Source organism: Sceloporus occidentalis, unplaced genomic scaffold, assembly GCF_023333645.1.
Source record: "Sceloporus occidentalis isolate IW3139 unplaced genomic scaffold, rSceOcc1.0.p SCAF_126, whole genome shotgun sequence".
Classification (NCBI taxonomy): Eukaryota; Metazoa; Chordata; class Lepidosauria; order Squamata; family Phrynosomatidae; genus Sceloporus; species Sceloporus occidentalis.
The window spans coordinates 1,210,991-1,229,977 of record NW_028317106.1 but is presented as its reverse complement, the minus strand read 5'-3'; the positions used below and the strand labels follow the sequence as shown (position 1 = coordinate 1,229,977).

Sequence of the window (18,987 nt, the reverse complement as noted above, 5' to 3'; positions counted from 1 at the left end):
CGTCTGTCGCAATGTAGCTTCATCCGCCGATGGCAGCGAAGGCAGAAGAAGGGGATTTAGCTGCCGAACTACAGTTACAACCATCGAGAAATAACCGGGTGTTTATTCAACAAAGGATTTAAAAGCAGCCCAGCCATGTGGCGGGAGCGGCGGGAGCGGAGGGAGCGGCGGGAGCGGAGGGAGCGGTGGGAGGTAGACTTGTTACGGGAGAAAGGATTTTAACAAAATAGGCGTAACTGGGACCGCAATAAAGATTCGCTTAGCAGACTGATAGTCCTTATGTTGGCTCTTTCCTCAAGTCTTTGTGGCTATTTACAGTCCTGCAAACACTAGTATATACACACACATGTACACACGCACACACACACACACACACACACACACAGACAGTCAGACAAATGGCTCCTTTAATTGCGTCTGTGATCTACAGCCAACGGAGAACGTTTCCCATCCATGCGGGCGATTACGGCTCCCTGCCGATCTGAAACGATTCACAATCTGGGAATAACGCTTTGGAGCAATCACCTCTTCCTGCGAAGCATTTATCATCGTCAACAACCGGCACGGTTTATGGCAGCCTACGCCGAGTGCCGGGAGAATCGCCGCATTAGCTCAGTGCATCCTAGCGATATAATGGGGAGCGTTGGGTTGTACGACGCCAATAACATCGCTAGATTGTGTTTATTACCACTAATAACCCCCAGTGTGACTGCCCAGTACAGCGAGCCATCGATCTACCTTGAGTTGCCTCCTGACTCGGTCTATGAAGAATTTCCAGCAGTTCTCCCTGGTGTCCATCAGACCCTGACTCTTCACCTCGTTCCTGACACTTCCAATGATATTCTCCACTTCGTCATCGGGAAACAGGTCCGGAATTTCACCTGAGAACAGGAGATAAAATAATTACTTAAACCCAAGAACGCAAACTCCAACAACCCTACAAAACTGTTAACGTAACACCTGAGCCATTCAAAGAGATTCTATGTAATGTTTGGTAGACAACTCGGGCGCGAAGAGATGCCCCTCAGAACGATATGGATGACAGAAGAAGAAGAAGACAAAAGAAATATCAGACACCCAACACTTGAATCCCCGGAACGTAAGGTTTGTTTGGGACCATTGAACCCGGGACTCCTCTTTAAACACTTTATTACTGACCCGATGCCAACAAATCGTTGACCAGAACGAGGAACTTTTCATCAGCCACTTGAGCGTCGGTCATGAGGAAGACGGTGCCCACGTTCTTCACGCCGGCTTTAATGTACTGATTGGCCAAGTCAACCTGTAGTGATGAGGCGTTCATCCGATGAGGGAGCATCATAAACAAATACAAATTAAAATACCAACAAAGGAGCGAGACGCTCCGCTCTACAGGGAGTCCTGCTCAGAGCTCAGGACAGCTGGGAGCTTCAGGTTATAAACTTCAGGAACATAAATGTTTGCGGTCAAATGAGGAAGAACTCAGATATCGGAGGGACTTTTTGACGTCTGCCCCATCCCCATTGAGCCGTAATCCCTGACCGATCAGCGTCCCACCTTGAGATCCGGGATCCCGTAGCCTTTCCGGAGGGTGATCTGGAAAACCTCCAAGGAGCTGATGTAAGCGGCGAGCCTGGTCAGACTCTGCTTACCGCTGCCACCCACGCCGACCAGCAGGCCGTTCCCTCGCGGGGACTCCAGGATCCGGTTAATTCGGCAGCTGCAGTGAAACAGCAGAAAGGCGAGCTTTATACAGGGGCAGCATCCTCAGAAAACGCACGATGTCATCAAACAATAGCCAGTGCCAAGCGCAGACCGTGACATCACTAATAATAAAGGCCGGACAGCCATAACACATACCACAGTAGGACTATAACTCCCACAACTCTATGCCAGGCAAACGCACAATATGAGTGATGTGGGGGATTTGGGCGATGTTCAGTAACGGCTCGGGGTCGGTCGAACGCAATGCGTCACTTTGTTTAGCTGCTCCTAGATTAATAGGCATTTAAAGCCAACAGAACCAGCCCTTATATCTACTACTTCTGTAAACCCAAAGCCCGGCTCGTCCGCCACGTTTAACGTATATATTCGGGAACGTTACGCAATCCTCTTTGATATGGCAGAATGCATTTTCCCCTTGAGGTGCCTCCAATCTTTGTCTCTTCCACCTAAGCCGTACCAGGCAATTATGGGTGATTGGAGCGGCTCGAGAGGCGTTAAAGGCGTCTCTAATCCTTGTAAGTGTTTTCCTGACTGCCCCCCCCCCATCCTCCGGGGAAATTACCAGCCGCTCGTTTCACAAACCGATGAGTCTGCGCCTCGCCGGCTGATTTACTGGAGTTCTCGGGAACGGGAATCGGTCAGACGGGGAGGAAAGCGCGTCTCTCTATTAAAATGACCGATGCTACCTGGAAACATCTACATCTCCGGGTCACGGCTACGCTGCGCTCAATGGAATGCAACACGCAACACTGTCATGTTAGCGTCAACGTGCGGCGCCGCAAGTCAAGCGCATGCTTTTCCTATTAAAGGCTGAACATTCCTGCGGAACGTTGGGGTTTCCCGGTTTAGCGATCAGCATTCCGGAGACCCGATGTAATTATAAGAAGAACGACCTTCCTTTTGTGTGTGAGAGACGGGGACATTGCTTCAAGCTCATAGTGGAAATGCACTAAGATGTTTTTGAGCGCAAGAACATCAAGCAAAATTTCCTATATTTTTACATTTTTGGAAAATTTAGAGTTGGCCTGGAAGCACCCCAATCCAGAGCCAAGAGCCCTTACATATGGCACATGGCGTCTTCAAACAGAACCAGGTTCATCACGGCGTTCACTTCGTTGTGGTTGTCCAAAGCCTCCACCAGGATTTTATTCAACGATTCCCAGGACTGGACGGGCATGTACTTGGGTTCCCCGACTCCGTTGGCAAAATGGCAGTACATGTTCATGGTCCTGGTCTGTTCTAAGGTCTCCTCGATGTCCTGCGGGGCACACAAAGTAAACCTCATCACACATCGGTAACGGAATCAGGTGTGTCGAGTTACGCCCGGGAATCGGGCCACGTGGGGTAACGAGGAGATACTCACATCATAGAACTTTTTCACCATTTCCGTCTGTATTTTATCAAACGTATCAGAATCCTTCTCCTCCACCATCTTGTCCCGGTAAACGCGGTTGGACTCGTGCAGGTAGAGCTTCACCAAGTCTTGCGGGGTTTTCAGGCACTCTGGGGTCGAAAACAGAATCCCCTGGGGGAAAAAAAAGTATGGATTTCAGACGCCACGTTCCATTTCTGAATCATAAGGCTGAGCCCCATGGGGATTACAATACAAGTGCTGGGGGTCGCTCTCTTGTTAATCTTTCCAGCGGATAACTAGTTAAACCCCAGATAATTCAGGCTAAAGATGAGGAAATAAGTATCTGGAATTCTGACAGGTCTGGATACATTGTATTCGCGCACATACTCCATATAAATGTATCATATCTGTGCTTCTCCACTCGCAAACCCATCAGAGCCGCCATGGTGGAATTTATTACTCCAGACGCATTTTGCAAGGAAACCTAAATGAATGAAAGAACCGGCGGTGATTCCCGCGTACAGCGAGAGATTAGAGAAGGTTTCATTATGGAATAATCGGGGATGACGTGGACTGTGATAATCATCTAGGGCGTCTATTGAGAAGAGTAGCGGGAGGACGGTAATCATCCCAGCATGGAGGCTGCTGATCGGACCCTCCTCCCCGTGGTGGTCTTCCGCGGGGCTTCAGGGCCTGAAATTTCACAGCAAACAAGAGTTTTGGCGTCTATTTAAATATAATAAGCGGGAAATTTGCCAAACAAAATTCGTAGTTTAACAAAACACAACGCTAGGGAAATGTAACCTATGAAGTGGGATCACCAGATCTCCGTGTCCTCCTGGGATCTACTCTATAGAACGGATCACAATACTCTAGGGGGGATCTATAAAGTGGGCTCACCAGATCTCTGTGTCCTCCTGGGATCTACTCCAGTGGAGATCTCGTCAATGTCCCGGTTTGTTGTACTTCACAGATAGATGCACACAGACCGACGTACAGGCATTTAAGAAGTTTAGCTGCACCCGCGGAGATCATTTTATATCGGGGAGGACTGAATCCCCAGCGGTCCCCACCTGTGAACGGTGTCTGGCGTCTCTGTCTCTATCATGTTACCTGGCAGGTTTAATGTGTCATGGAAGTGTTCGGCAGCGACTGGAAGGCCCGACACGCTCCTTCTTGTCAAAACATGGTTGACAGCTCCCTTCGTTACAAACGGGACTATGGTAATTGGCTCATTAGCACCCGGTCTAAAATCAGCGCCTCAATTAGTGTTGCTAATGAAGAATGAGGTGAGAGAGTGTCCCTGATTTGCGAGATCTGAATATGCATCCGCCTGACAGCCCAGAACGACTTTGTGCAACGAGTGTGTGAAAACCAGCCGCCGGCGGGGGGCTGTCACGGCGGGGCTGTCTCTTAAACTCTCTTTGTTAGACAGCCTGCTTGTCCTAATGTCTATTCTGTTAAAGAGAGAGACCGCGATCCCCCGGGATCGTGACTGCTCATACTACGATTCCAGTCCCGGATCAGCTATCGCACATCACAGCTGCCGAGCTCCTCTCACCATGCGCAGAAACAGTGACAAAGAAAACGCAGGGGAAAAAGCAACTTTTCAGAGGACAAAAAAAACTTTTTATTAATCGTTTCTTTTACATGCAAACCCAACCGGCGGACTATAAGCTACTTTATGTATCTGCGCGTCTCTGCACTTTCAGGCTGGATCCAAAAGAGTTAAACCCTCTCGTTATTGTTTTATTTAACATTCTCTCCATATATTTTTTATCAGCCATCAGAACGCAGAATGTTTGCATTAAACATTTAGGAAAACGCAGATTAAACCAGCAAACAGTTACATTGTCTCAACTCAACGTCTCCGCGTGCAACGGAAACATCCGACTCGGTGTTCTAGACCTGTTCTAGACTGATGGATCTAGACAGTCATTCCAGAGCAGGAAGAAAATGCTTTTATAGAGATTTCAGAGCAACTGTCCAATTGTTTTAAGGAAAAAGGACCCCCCAAGATACGCTTGTCTTCCAGGACTTCTTTCTAGACCTTCAATCTACATTGTCAATAATAAATGAACCCACATAACCCAAAACACAAAGACCCCAAAACAACATAATTCAAAAAAAAAAAGAGAGCCCCCCCACTTAAATGGTGCGGATCTTACCTGGAAGATGTTGGACAGGTCCCGGAGGTTAAAGATGTAGTGGAATTTGATGGCCGTCGGCAGGAAGGTGGAGGTCACTTTTTGGTGTAAGGACAACGCCAGGTTGATGAGTTGAGGAGATGCCTTCTGGAGGGGCGCAGGGAAATTACCCAGCTTCAGATGCTGGGTCAGGATGGTGTTGTAGATCGTACCCAAGGCATCGGTGCCGGGGAAGGAGAGAGCAAAGACGCTGAAGTGTCGCTACGAGAGATGAGAGAGACAACGGTGGCCGGTTTCAGCAAGATGGCGCTAGGATTAAACCTTCTGGAGCTCAGCTCTCACCGCGAGTAAATACCCCGTGGATATCCCCCCATACACCGAACCTCTATACCAGTCCGATCAGGGGCTTCCTGGAAACTCTGCCCCATTTAATAAAAATTGTAGAATGTAACCATATCTTGTATCTAGAAGCATGAGATCCTCCTGGCTCCCTCCACCCACCTGACCCTCAGAGCTTACATTCTGCCACTGTCTGCTAAGACTGAATCATATCCACGATGTTTTAGCTTTTATTACCCCAACGGTGAGGTAGGGCTCTTTCTGGTGGATAAAACCCTCACCTGCAGACGGGGGTTGATGGTGAAGCTTCCGGCGGTGGGATTCATACAGGACACGTACTGGACGTTCATTATCTCCTTCAACGTCAGCTTGTTTCGGTCGTACCTGGGTGTTAGAAACAGCGTATTTAGAGCGGCGAAATCACGAGTCCGCCAACCCGGCAGCTTCGCAACACCGTCCGACAAATCGCTCACCAGTGGCCGTAATCCAGGTGCTGCCGGATCAGGGTGTGCGGCTGCACCGTGCCGTACGTGTCCACCTCCGGCATGTTCATGTCGTCGATAAAGTAGATGAGCTTCTTGGTGCCCGGAGGGCCGTAATTCCTGCCTGATTTCTTCTCCAGTGGCTTCTCCAGTATAGCTGTATGGAGAATAGGATGTAACAGTTACCCCAGATACTTTGTATCACCGATAGACCTACGGGGAGCGCGTAAGCAGTGAATGGCAAAAGGGTCCTTTCTACAGCCTTCAGGATGCCCCCCAGAGCCGAACATCCATCGTCCTAAAATACAAGCAGGGTGACAATCTGCCGTTTAGCTTAGGGGGTCTTCCTGCGCGGTCGCATCCACTGGATACTTGTTACCTATAGCCAACATCATTAATCCTATAGATTTGGGAGGGAGGGAGGGAGGAAGGGGGTTCATTTTCAGAATTTCTGATAAACTTGTGAAGCGTTTATACATTTTAGATCCCGTTTCTTTTAACTCTTAATGAGTTGGCATCACTTCAAACTTGGAATGAACGACTGGGAGGACAAAAACAATTTCATTATTTATATATACATATACATGTGCGTTTATACTGTATGTATGTCATATATATATATACACACACACACACATATACACACACATACAGTATTTATACACACACACACACACACAGTATTTATACACACACACACATACAGTATTTATACACACACACAGTATTTATACACACACACATATACACACACACACAGTATTTATACACACACACACAGTATTTATACACACACACAGTATTTATACACACACACACACACACACATACAGTATTTATACACACAGTATTTATACACACACACATACAGTATTTATACACACACATACACACACATACAGTATTTATACACACACACATACAGTATTTATACACACACACACATACAGTATTTATACACACACATACACACACATACAGTATTTATACACACACACATACAGTATTTATACACACACATACACACACATACAGTATTTATACACACACATACACACACATACAGTATTTATACACACACACATACAGTATTTATACACACACATACACACACATACAGTATTTATACACACACACACACACACATACAGTATTTATACACACACACACACACACATACAGTATTTATACACACACACATACACACACATACAGTATTTATACACACACATACACACACATACAGTATTTATACACACACACACATACAGTATTTATACACACACACACATACAGTATTTATACACACACATACACACACAGTATTTATACACACACACACACACACACACACAGTATTTATACACACAGCGGGATCTGGATGCACATTTCTAGAGCGTTATTAAAAAGCCCCATTTACTCTGACCTTTTACTCCGTCTCTTTTAAAGAAATAAATGAAATCCCTGCTTTTTACCAACTGCTAAGCGCGGCGGCTGCACCGGCCCTAATAACCCCTTCTGTGCTTATTTCTCAATAAGTTACCATTCAAATCTGCTGTTTGGCGAGCAAATTGGCCCTAATTATTTGTCTGAACTCCCGTCTAGGACGCGCGTTTCTGGCCTCTCAAGAGTTTACGAGGCACTTATTAGCCCGCGACGCTCTATAAAACACACAGAAGCGAAGGGTCGCTCGCACGCCGAAGGAAATGCCGAGCAGGCAGATTTCTGAGTAACGCGGGACGGCAGAATTTGCCGTGTTCACAATGTCCGTTTTTTGCCCAAAATATGCAATTTTTCGCTAAACAGTAAAGAATGCGGTCAAATTAACAAAGTACTACAACGAGAGCGGTTTCCGCACCCCGAGCATCATACTGTCGTTATTAACTGGGTCCAAGAGCCATAGGCGGCTTCACCAAAAGGAATTAACTGATTAATGGGAATGCCCCACAGAGGGGACATTGGGGCAACCTTCCCAGTCGGCTACTGGGACTTAACATCACTTGGTCTAGTTCTGAGCTCCCAATCTCCTGATTAACCCCAGGTGTAGGATTGTGGGACTCCAAGTCCAGCAACAGACGACAATGGAAACAAAAGCGGGTCGACGAGTTAGCCTGGACAGAGATTATTCTGGCACTACCTTGCAGCATGGCAGACGTGGTGTAGTAGTTAAACGGGACGTTCTTGATCATATACTCATCGGGATCCAGAGAAGACAACTTATCTCCCACCAACACGGACTTCCCGGTGCCGGCATTGCCAACCAGCATGATGGGCCTGCGGTTATCCAGCAATTTATCCATGAAGTAACGAACCCGGATTGTTTCCGTGGTGTGAACCAAACATGCCTGGAAAACACAAAAAATCAATGTACCCAACCTGTGGACCGACGTCTCGCATGACTGGCGTCCGGAGACAACAAACACGGCGAAGGTCCAGCACTGGCCACGTGCGGTGAACTCGACTTCACGCTCATAAGTCAGGTCTAGAAGCATCTCTCGATCAAGCAGTAAGAGCGGTAAACATCTGCCATTCACATGTATCATGGACACCACGAAGAAATGGGGTTGTTCTCTTAACCATATAGTCTTGGGGGTATTTTGAGGACCTCTTCTCTACGCCATTGATGGAACACCTTTAAACAGGAGCGCTTTCGCTTTAAGGTATCTCAACAGGAAAAAAAAAAGTTTCTTTTTCAAGAAAGGACTAACAATAGCATTTCTTCAACAGAAAATCTTTTCGCTTTGTGTCCGACACAAAACAGCTGCGGCTGAACTCAAACATTTTCATCCCGTCCTTTTGATTGAAATCTAAGCCGCATTTAACCGCTCTTAAGAGCCACGAAAGCAAAAACTCAGCTGTATTGTGCGGTTTTGTTTCTGTTGTGTATATACAATGAGATTGTGAAAATCATGTCTTGCCGAGAATAATGCAACATAATACCCACTGTTACAGCAACAGCGGCGGGCTTTTAGACGAACAAAGGGAGGGTCAGTCGAGTCGGAGCGTTTGACAAGCGGCTAAATTATACAGAGCCCGGAATAAATTAGGTTAAAAACGTATCCACTGTACACACGATCAGCCAGAACCAATTCTTCCTCCCGGCGCGGCGTTACCGTAAAGTAACGCGCAGGAACAAAGCCTATGCTGGGGTAAGACGTTTAAATAAACATTGTAATCATACACAGCTTCCTGGGCTCCTACATGAAGTCCCCACAGCTATTGCCTAAATTATTAACGCGGCCGTTTTCTCTAAACTGCGTATCGTCGCTTAGAAAACAAAACCGTGCGACGGCCGTGCAGCTCCCGGAGATGGAAAAATCCAGAACGTTTAATGTAAAAAAAAAAAACAAACAAACAAACAAACAAAACACAAACCTGAAGCGGCATATCGGCATCGAATTCAAATTTAGGGATGAGTTTGGACCACGGCTCGAACTTCTTGGTCTCCGAGTCGATGTAGTAGTCAAACACGGTGCCCTGGGACGGGAACTTAATGGTCTTAAATTCGGTCACCCACCACTTGCTGAATTCTACTCTGTAATCCACAAGCTGGGAAAAGACAAGAAAATTAGACAATCGCACCCGGAAAACTCCTACGGCAAGCCGGCCTACTATAAATTTACCGAGAAATCTCACATAGGAACCATTTCACTGATACAGTTACCAATTTCTAGAATTCCGTAGAGGTTCTACGTTACATTTACAGACAGGCTGGCGTTCCGTCCGGCCCTGTAATGCTTCCAACCCCAACAAATGCCTCACGGTACCCCCCCCCCCGGCCAGAGAGTGATTTCCCGAAACAGCCATGGACTTTGAAGACACCCTTTTTTTCTCCTTTAAAAAAACGTCCAGTTCGCCATCTTGGATCCACTGAACCCAGAAAAGCTTTATCTCAAGTTGTTACGTCAAGAGGTTTTACTGACAACTAAGGCGGCTTTCCCTAAATCTTTTGATTTGGCCGTTGGAAGCTTAGAGCCCCTGATGGGGGGTAATTCTAACTCGTCTCATGGCCCGCAGTAACCATCACAGCTTTGATCCTGACAAGATGGGAATCCAACCACCAAGACAGCTGCACTCGGGTCATCGATGGACACCTTGTGGGATACATGTCCATTAATGACCCGAGTGCAGCTGTCTTGATGATTTTACCAGATATTTATTGTTGGTTTTTGTTTTTTTAACAAGATCTTTCCAAAAGCACCATTCACAAGACAATGGTCCATGTAGGTGCCCCTTGGGTAGTAGAGGGGGGAGACCGGCCGCTCACGGAGGAACTTCATGTCTTAAAGAATGGAAACGGTTTTACGAATAAAAGAGCAGTCAGTCAGATAACAGGCTTACGGCGCGTTTATTTGCGAAAGCAGTTTTTTAACCTTTTTCTGTTGCAACAAAAGCCTTGACATTTTGCGAGCTTCTTAATATTGATTTAATGGTTTGGCGAGAGATTAAAACCAAAAGCGCAGATTTTAAATGAGAGACCTTCGGCTGATCCACAGGGAGGTAGAGGAGCCGGGAAGAAGCACGGAAGGCTTTCACGAGACGCTCCTCTCCATCTACTCAGCGGAGAGAAGAACAACCCGGAATCCCAGAGAGCCATGTGGCCCGCGCGTCCTCAATTACGGGCAACTCTACACAACGCGTGCAAAAACAAAGATACTCTGTATCTAATTGTAGCTAAAATCATAAAAAACGGTATAAAAAGAATACTTTGGAATGTTTCCATAACTAAAAATTCCGAGATATCTAAAATTGAATTTCGGTTTGGGGAACAGGGTGACTTTCTCTGTATTTTTCAGTAACGAGACAAATGACAACGGAGATGCCAGACGCTTTAGCGCGAAATCCACACGACGCGGCGATAAAGTACTTCTAGGATCGAGATGCGATACTCGCTTAAAGACCCTCACGGAGGGCAAACCCGTTCATTTTATGAAGATTCTGACATATTCATAAATAATTAAATGATTTGGTTTGGTCCAAAGCGTAAAAATTATGAAAAACCAAAAAACTTTGGGGGTCTCAAGATTTCCAACTAGAATAATAAATTTCCATGTTTTTATTTTTTATTTTTTACTTAATGTGATAACCGGTTTTCATATTCGACTCGGAACGACGTTCCTCCCCCTCCTCACCGAGACTCTTGCAGGAAACTTTTTGTAATCCTATTATCTATATTGCTTCTGCTCCTTTCTATCAGACACTGGATTAATGTTGTGCTCGACGGCAGAAGAAAATACTTTGCTAAATGAAAATACTATATGCCAGTTACAGTAATCCTCATAATTCTTCTATATTGGAAGCCGGCAACGATCTTACGGCTCTTACAGCTCCGCTCAGCGCGGTTTTAATAAAAGCGCGGGGAGATTATATCTGTACAAGTCGTAAACCATTAGCTAAGGCCACGAGACAACGGAATCAACCCTACTAAACGAGGCTTGTTCTAGAACACTCTGTGCTCGGAAGCCAGCCGCCGGTGACATTAATAACCTCACTGTCTCGGAAAACTCTGCGCCGAATGTATCTTTTTCTCCGCGTTCTCAAAGAGGTCCGAGAGAATGCTAAGCTGGCTTGGGCTTCACCTCCGTTCTTTGTGAAATATCTTTATCGGAGGTAACCGTATCCGCTGTGTAAGACTCCAAATCAGAACACGGCCGCCTATAAAAGCTGAGACTACGTTTCCTAGCGGCCGGATACGCCTCGGCGATCTGGGAATGTGCTTCTGCATGTCCGAGTTCCTCAAGTAAAAAGTTGGGTGGAAATTCCAAAATACAGAGAACAACAGAGGTCATTCTAAGACCCAAAGTTGCTTTGGACCTGGGAACGCTCTGCGTTTCACCCGGAGTCTCCGAGTGAAGATCTACTTCTCTGGTTCACCATGCTCCAGGTTGTGGGAGTGGTGTTTAGGCACACCCACTTCCCTCCCTATTTGCCACCCACCCTCCTAAAGAATTAAGATCACCCCGCCCCTTTACAGTATGAGCCCCACCCCTGAATAAGCCACACCTACAATTGAGGGGGCTCCGAGTAGGCTGAGCCGGGAAGTTCTCAGCTAGGCTTTAGACATCATGCATTTTACATCCATCTTTCAAAACTAAACTGCCAATAAACACGCCGCCGCCCCCCCCCAGCTGTTTTCTCCCACAGTTTACTTAAGTATATTCAACAACGAACTAATCTTTATTGTCGCGTTCCCCAATTTAATATTATATTCAAGCAGCACGGTTCCTTTGTTAATAATTAGCGTATATTGTTCCGTCACCTTTCTTTGTTAAAAAAAAAAAAAAAAAAAAAAAAAAAAAGGCTTGCCAAAAATACAAACGAAGAAGCAAAATTATTAATAGTATGACAGGAGACAAAGAATAATAAATTATTATTTAGAAAGTGACAAAACATTTCTCAGCACGAGACAGAAAGGAAAGCTAATTGGCTCATTTCTGCGCACAAAGAGCGATACATAGAATTAGAGATATGAGATGTGTCAATCAGAAATAAAGTTAATAGAATGCATCACAACACTTGGAACGCTGCAGAAGTTCCCAGCCATTTGTTATGGAATCGCTGAAGTTCTTTAGAGAAAAATCATAACGAAGCGGACAGTCTGTGGCGTACTGATGATGTGTACTGCAAGGGGGCTTACGGTTCACGACCTTTGGCCTTTGTATACAATGGAGGTGCTTACAGTTCCTTGTGGGTGGGGCTTAATATTGTATCCCTCTGCCTCCTGTAGCTTCCAGGCCTAGTGTCTGACTACTCTACTTAAAGCTTAGTTATACTTAACCTATAATCGACCACCGATCACGTGTCATCATTCCATAACAAGGGCAATAAGGGTTATTGTTAATTTCCATGCCCCCCCCCTATTGTAATAGCAGTATGGAATCAGTTGGCACCCTATAAATGTCATGTAACTGTATAATGCGAGCCTATAGACAGCACTACCTCCCTATGGCAGCCAACCGTGTGGAAGAGGCTTCCCCCAGAGCTGACCCCGAGGAACACAGCGCACCGGAAAAGTTTCCGATATCCCGTCAGGCTAGTCCAGCCCTGCCGTATGGATGCCTATAACTCATCTCAGTACCATGAAAACCCAAGTTCCCAGCAGCTGTGTTTCTAAAGTCAGCCAAGCACTGGTTCAGTAAAAGAGTTTAATGGTTGGTAATCCCAAGTAAGATCTGAAATGCCAAACCTGATCCTGAAACATGGCTCCGCCGAACGCCCACACCGCGGCAAACACAAAGTACAGTTCGTAAAGCTCCTTTGGGCAGTCTGGGGGGGTGTTCTCCGGGGTGAGCAGACATTCCAGAAGATGGCACAGCATCTGGACCATGCTTTGCTCTGGGATTGGGATGATCTTCTTAAATCTATATATAAAAAAAAAAGTATTAGACCGGTCAACGACGCACCACGCGACCCCCTTACTCTGCAGAACCAGGCAATCGTCAAACGGGTTTCTTTACAGAACGGTGACAGAGAGCGGGTTTCCGTAACTTCTCACCGTGCCACCTTCATGGATTTTGGCTTTGCCGCCATCTTTGTTTTCCTCAATATATTAAATATTACATTTTGGGTAGTTTGTGTGCATTAAGTAATTCGTAACAGCACTTTTCCCAGCGATTTGGAATAATTCTCTGTAAACCAGTTTACTTTCAAATTGACTGTTAATTTTAAATTAAAGTGAACCAGAACCTCAAAGTTTACAAATTATTTATTGATACAAAAGCGACACAATTCCCACGCATAAAAAAAGAGATCTGTAATGATTTTTTCATGCGGTTTCTGTTATGTAAAAGTCCAGCTGTGGATTTCATTGAAAGTGAATTTTGCATCAAGGAAAAAACAAATACCAGCTAATTAATTCATATTCTGTAAATAAAATATTCAATAATGTCGTGTTTGTCATTTTCTCCCCGAGCTTGAACTCATTCGAAAAACGGATATTTTTTTCTCCAAAAGTTGGATAAAGGCCCGGCTCACATAATTCGCAGATAGTTTCTCGGTCATGGAAAACATGTTTACATTAAGTACTGAGTCAGCGCCGGTATTACACAGGAGTAGTGGGCAGGGGGTTACCGGAAAGCATGCCAGGGGTAGGTGGGTGCTTTAAATAGATCAACGATCAAAAATACAAAACAAGCAGTGCCATGTATAACAATGCCGCAGGGACTAAAGGGTTAAAGGGTGGCGTAGATTACAGTATACAGCCCAGCCAGCGCTGAGCTTCGGGGCCTTCCCGGGGAGGAAGGAGTTAATGGTGTTTTTTCCGATTCTTAGAAGCCCAAAGTAATGGCCGCTGCTAATGCATTCCCAGTAAGATTGACACAGACTGCTCCGGGGTCGCACCCGGCTCCATTAATAAGAGGCTGGTTACTCAAACAGAGAGCAGTCAATTCTCCGGAAGCGGCTTCCATTTAAGCAGCGGGATCCCGATCGCTGGAAAGGTCACCTGTGATGGATGCAAATATCCGCCTAATGGAACAGTATCAATTCCTCCAGCATGCCGAGAGGACAGGAGCCGACAGAGAGCGGCGAGAGAGCCACGCCGGGGCAGGGGGAGCCACGCCGGGGCAGGGGCAGGGGCACGTTTCAGCGCTAGTTACACATATACATGACTAAGTCCTACAGGCCCAGTTGACAGCAAATAATGATATCTCGTCTCGGTTTTTCTTCGCACGAGAAACGTTAAGCTTAGAAAAGCATGAAATGTTACAATAACATTCATGTTAGGAATTCATTAACGTGATGGAGGCAGGCGCGTGTTACCGCGTGACTTTACCTGGATCGCAGGGTGTCCAAGCATAAGGGCAGGTACTTATCAAACAGGATGGTCAAGTTGGCTCTTTCTGACTGGATCTCCCTCCTGTCGATCCAGCTGGTGACCGGCGGGTTCCAACCTAGATCGGCCGGGTTGATGTAGAGTATACCTGGAGAGACGCACGGATATAACATGACTGAGAAGCAGTCTCCACATACAACACTTCCATGTGCAAAGATTGGCAATCGGCCCAACTCTGGCAACAAGCCTGGTGCCGATGGAAAATGGTCAGGAATTTATGGACCTCCACCACCTCTTCGAGGTTAGGACATTCTAGTATTTTAACTATTTTGGGGGACCTGAACATATACGTTATAGTACACTATAGTTATAGTTTCACTCTGAAAGGGATAAAGAGACCAAGCTGACGCTTACCTGCTCTAGATACAGTAGCCGGAGTCGCCGTTCTCAAGTGACTGATCTCAAACACCAGCCTCATGGTTGGGTTGAGCGGAATACGTTCATTACTGGCCAGGGTAAGAACCTACAACAACGTACAACGTGAGTTTAGCAGCGAGTCACGGAAAGTTCTGGGTAACGACATGCGAATAACATCTCGTCTGTGTTTTCCTTCATGCCCTGCTTAACAAGGACCCCGTTCCCCCTGCTGCATGACAGAGACACCTCATTAAAGACGTCGGTGAACAGGTAAGACGTACCTTATTATCATCCATGACCGTGTTCAGGGACTCTATCCACATCGGATCGATATCTCCATCGAGGACTATCCACTTGGGTCCATCATGTGTGACGTTGGCCAGCTCGCGCATGATTGAGGAAAACAGCCCTGTAGACAGATGTGGTGTCAGAGGGTTTAATGTCCCCCATTATCAGGTTTTATCTCACAGAATCTGCTATAGAATCCTTTCTGAAGGTGCGATTAGGAGCAGGGCGAGAACCACAGTATTGAGAACCCCGTAACACAAGGTAACAATTTTTTTTTTTAGGACTGTACGCTCATTGCTTGAGTGTCAAAAAGGACATCCAAAGAGATGGACACCCCAGAGGTGGAAAAATAGGACGCGTTACTTGAAGCAATCATCAAGAGAAGATCCCCCAGAGAGCAGAGGGACCGGTGCGGAGACATGAACAAGAAAAGGTTATACGGGTTAATAGCCTGAGCTTCGGGGGCTCATGGCAGGAGAAAGGGGATGGAAAAGGCACGAGTTAGAGAAAGAATGTTATAGTTTGACTTAGTACAGACCGAAAGGAGGAATAATACGGAGAAGTCGTAGAGAGGAAGCAGATCCAGACTCAATGCTGTCCACGACGTACAAAGGCACAGAGACCACGTTGCCTACCGTCTTTCCACTCTCTGGTTGCTGGATTAATGATCCCAAACAGCTCGTCGTTAGTGACCGCTTTGGGGTTCAGGTCAGTCCACACAGGTCGCCTCTTCATGATCTGGTAGGTCTTGTTCAAGGACTTGAGGACCTGAGATTTACCAGTCCCGGCATTTCCCACAATGAAGACGGAGTGGCGGACAGCCAGCAGCTCCTCTAACTGGACAACCTAGAAGAGCACACAGGGTCCAGACTCAAAAATCATTTTCATATCGATCGTATTTCCTACAAACATGTACCCCCAGCCATCCATAGCCATTTGTATGAATGACTGGTAGTAAATATGAATGATTCAATCCACTAGCTACACACCTTTAACACAAAGTTGTCCTCTGCTTGTAGTTTGAGGTCCAGAACAGCTTGCTTCACATACTTCTCAAAGTCAAGGTCCCTCTTCCTGGGGACATCCAGAGCGGGGAAAAGGTCCCCGATGAGACCCATGAAGACGGGCATGTCATCCGTCACGATTTTGGGTATGTTGAAGTCACGTAAGGCTCTCATGAGGACCTGGTCCTCGGGACGGTCAGGGTCTCCTCTCTTCAACGAGCCAGCGACAACCAACACGGATTTAATAGCCCTCAAGCCCCAGTCGTAATGGTCCTGCACGGGGCAATAAGATGCGAGAATCCATATGAAGGTCAGCGGAAGCGGCAGTTAGATACCCGCAGATCTCAGTGTGAAACCCAAATAGCATCAAGGATCTGGCAAAGAACAGTATTTTCTGGATTCGGGGACAAAGGTGTTTCTTAGATTACCCTAGGAGCACATATTACTGGCTCTCCAAAATCAGAAAGGAGAACAGGAGCAGGGGTCAATAATCAGTAATCGGGGTCAGGCAACAAAGATAGAGGCAAAAAATATATATTTGAAAGGAGGAGGCTTCGGGAGCCGGGTCCAGGAGTAACAGGGTTAACAACGGAGCCATGATATAATACTCATCTTCAGTTTAACCGACGGTGAAACTCAAAGGCTTTAAACTTCAGACAACCTCTACCCGCTTGTAGTTCTCTCTCCCACAAAGTGTCTCATTTAACTCAACGGAGCCTTTGTCACATACAGTATTGTACGGCGGCAGCAGGACGAGGCGGTTCAGCGAGCCGCGGAGAGAAGGATGGATTGTTCTGCTCCGGTGCTAGACTACAATGTCACGCGGCGGGCCCAGCGCTTCGCGTTTGATACCGAAACCTTTACGATACGCCGGAGAACAGCAAAGAGACGCATTCCACATTAAACGTAGCGGAACGGCTGTGCGACCGAGCGAGAGCCTGTGATGACTCCTTATAACAAAGATGGAGAACCCAAGGAAGTAAAAGTGTAGGACCGGGCAACAGTACGATGGGGAGAGGTTATTTATCAGGCGGTTCTCCCCAAAATTCACAGAGAGAAGAGCCCCGTCTTAAAAGCGTAAAGAACTCGGTTGGGAAGAGACGCCCCGTCCTCCATACCTGTTTAGAGAGCAGTTCCTTGCACAGCTGGTAGAGGGTGATAAACTTTCTCGCCAGAAGTCTGGCTTCGATGAAACCTTCAGCCACCAACATGATTTCGCAAATGAGCTCAAAGTCCGGGACCACCATAGCACAGGGTCTGAAAGAAAGGGGAATAGGGCATCGGTTTAATCCACCGGCCGTAGACTGGAAAATACCCTGGGGGTAAACCGCAAAGTCTCATTTTGTCCCGACGCCCATAGCCAGCAAAATATATGCCGTACCCACTGACATCGCGCTAACGGGGGGGGGGGGGGGGATTACCTACAGATATCTTTTAGAACAAACATTGGGATTTCTGGACATCTAGGAATCTCACCTGAATAAAGCCTTCAGGTTTTCGGGAAGCTCTGTCCGCCCGGCGTACCCCGGGTTCATTGTGATGAAGATACCGACCGACGGGATGAGGTTGATTTCTTCCCCCAGGAAATTGAACCTTTTCTTTTTGTCCCTTATCGCGTCTTGTATGCTTTTCACCTGCAGAGAAGAAGCCGCGTCACGACACAAAAACACATGCAACGCGGTTACACGAAACTCTGACCTGACCGGGAGCCTGGCCGGACCCGGGGACTTTCTATACCAAGTGAGATAAGACTTACAGAGATCCTATGACAGCGAGAGTGATGGGAGTTTGTGGAACAAACGGTTAATATTCACATTCATTTGCAAAGTCTGCGTGTAAACGGTGCCATCGCAACATAACCTAAAGCAGGACTAATGCTCGGAAATGGATGGCATTTAACTCTTCACTGGCATCACTGCCTATAGGACAGGGAAAGGGTTAACAATCAGAATAAAAAATGTAACCTTTTACAGAACCCCCACTTCTCTCCGGGGACCCCGGAAACTCTTCCTGTAAAGGTTACGCATTTGTAAAGGTTGATATTTGGAAGCGGTGAATCCCCTGCAACGCCTCTGACCTCCAACCCGAACGTCTCGCTTCTTGACAGGACCTGGAGCATTATTAAAACCCGATAACCGCACCGGTGGACACCAAGTCACCGTATGACATCATACAATAAACACAGGGGCTGTGAAATACAAACGATTCTCAGCTTTTTTTTTTTTTTAAAGTTAATGATACAAAAGCTAAGGATATTTGTATTTCACAACCAGTATGTTTGTTTCTTAGTGATGTCTTTTAAACAATGGCTTAGAGAACTCTCTGTAAAGCGCTACACGCACCGGCGGAGGGACGGTCACTGACCTGAACAGCCACCACGGACAAGACTTCCACGGAGATTCTGTTAAATTCGTCAAAACAACCCCAGGCTCCAGTCTGAGACAGGCCTTTGTAGATATTTCCACAGGACTGAGGAAGA

General features: G+C 46.4%; 1 protein-coding gene across 1 annotated transcript in view; it reads right to left on the bottom strand.

Annotated features, from left to right (window-relative positions):
- Positions 1–18,987, bottom strand: part of LOC149281925 (dynein axonemal heavy chain 9-like) — a 66,380-nt gene that overhangs the window by 32,312 nt on the left and 15,081 nt on the right. The window contains exons 28-46 of the mRNA XM_089498827.1: positions 18,873–18,977; positions 17,985–18,142; positions 17,627–17,765; positions 16,494–16,781; positions 16,140–16,350; positions 15,498–15,625; positions 15,214–15,322; positions 14,800–14,947; positions 13,213–13,387; positions 9,402–9,575; positions 8,164–8,371; positions 6,018–6,183; positions 5,826–5,928; positions 5,227–5,466; positions 3,068–3,229; positions 2,766–2,962; positions 1,537–1,699; positions 1,159–1,282; positions 739–881 (exon numbers count right to left, since the gene is read on the bottom strand). Of these exons, the coding sequence (XP_089354953.1) occupies positions 739–881; positions 1,159–1,282; positions 1,537–1,699; positions 2,766–2,962; positions 3,068–3,229; positions 5,227–5,466; positions 5,826–5,928; positions 6,018–6,183; positions 8,164–8,371; positions 9,402–9,575; positions 13,213–13,387; positions 14,800–14,947; positions 15,214–15,322; positions 15,498–15,625; positions 16,140–16,350; positions 16,494–16,781; positions 17,627–17,765; positions 17,985–18,142; positions 18,873–18,977 (3,141 nt within the window). The remainder of the gene's footprint in view (positions 1–738; positions 882–1,158; positions 1,283–1,536; positions 1,700–2,765; positions 2,963–3,067; positions 3,230–5,226; positions 5,467–5,825; positions 5,929–6,017; positions 6,184–8,163; positions 8,372–9,401; positions 9,576–13,212; positions 13,388–14,799; positions 14,948–15,213; positions 15,323–15,497; positions 15,626–16,139; positions 16,351–16,493; positions 16,782–17,626; positions 17,766–17,984; positions 18,143–18,872; positions 18,978–18,987) is intronic.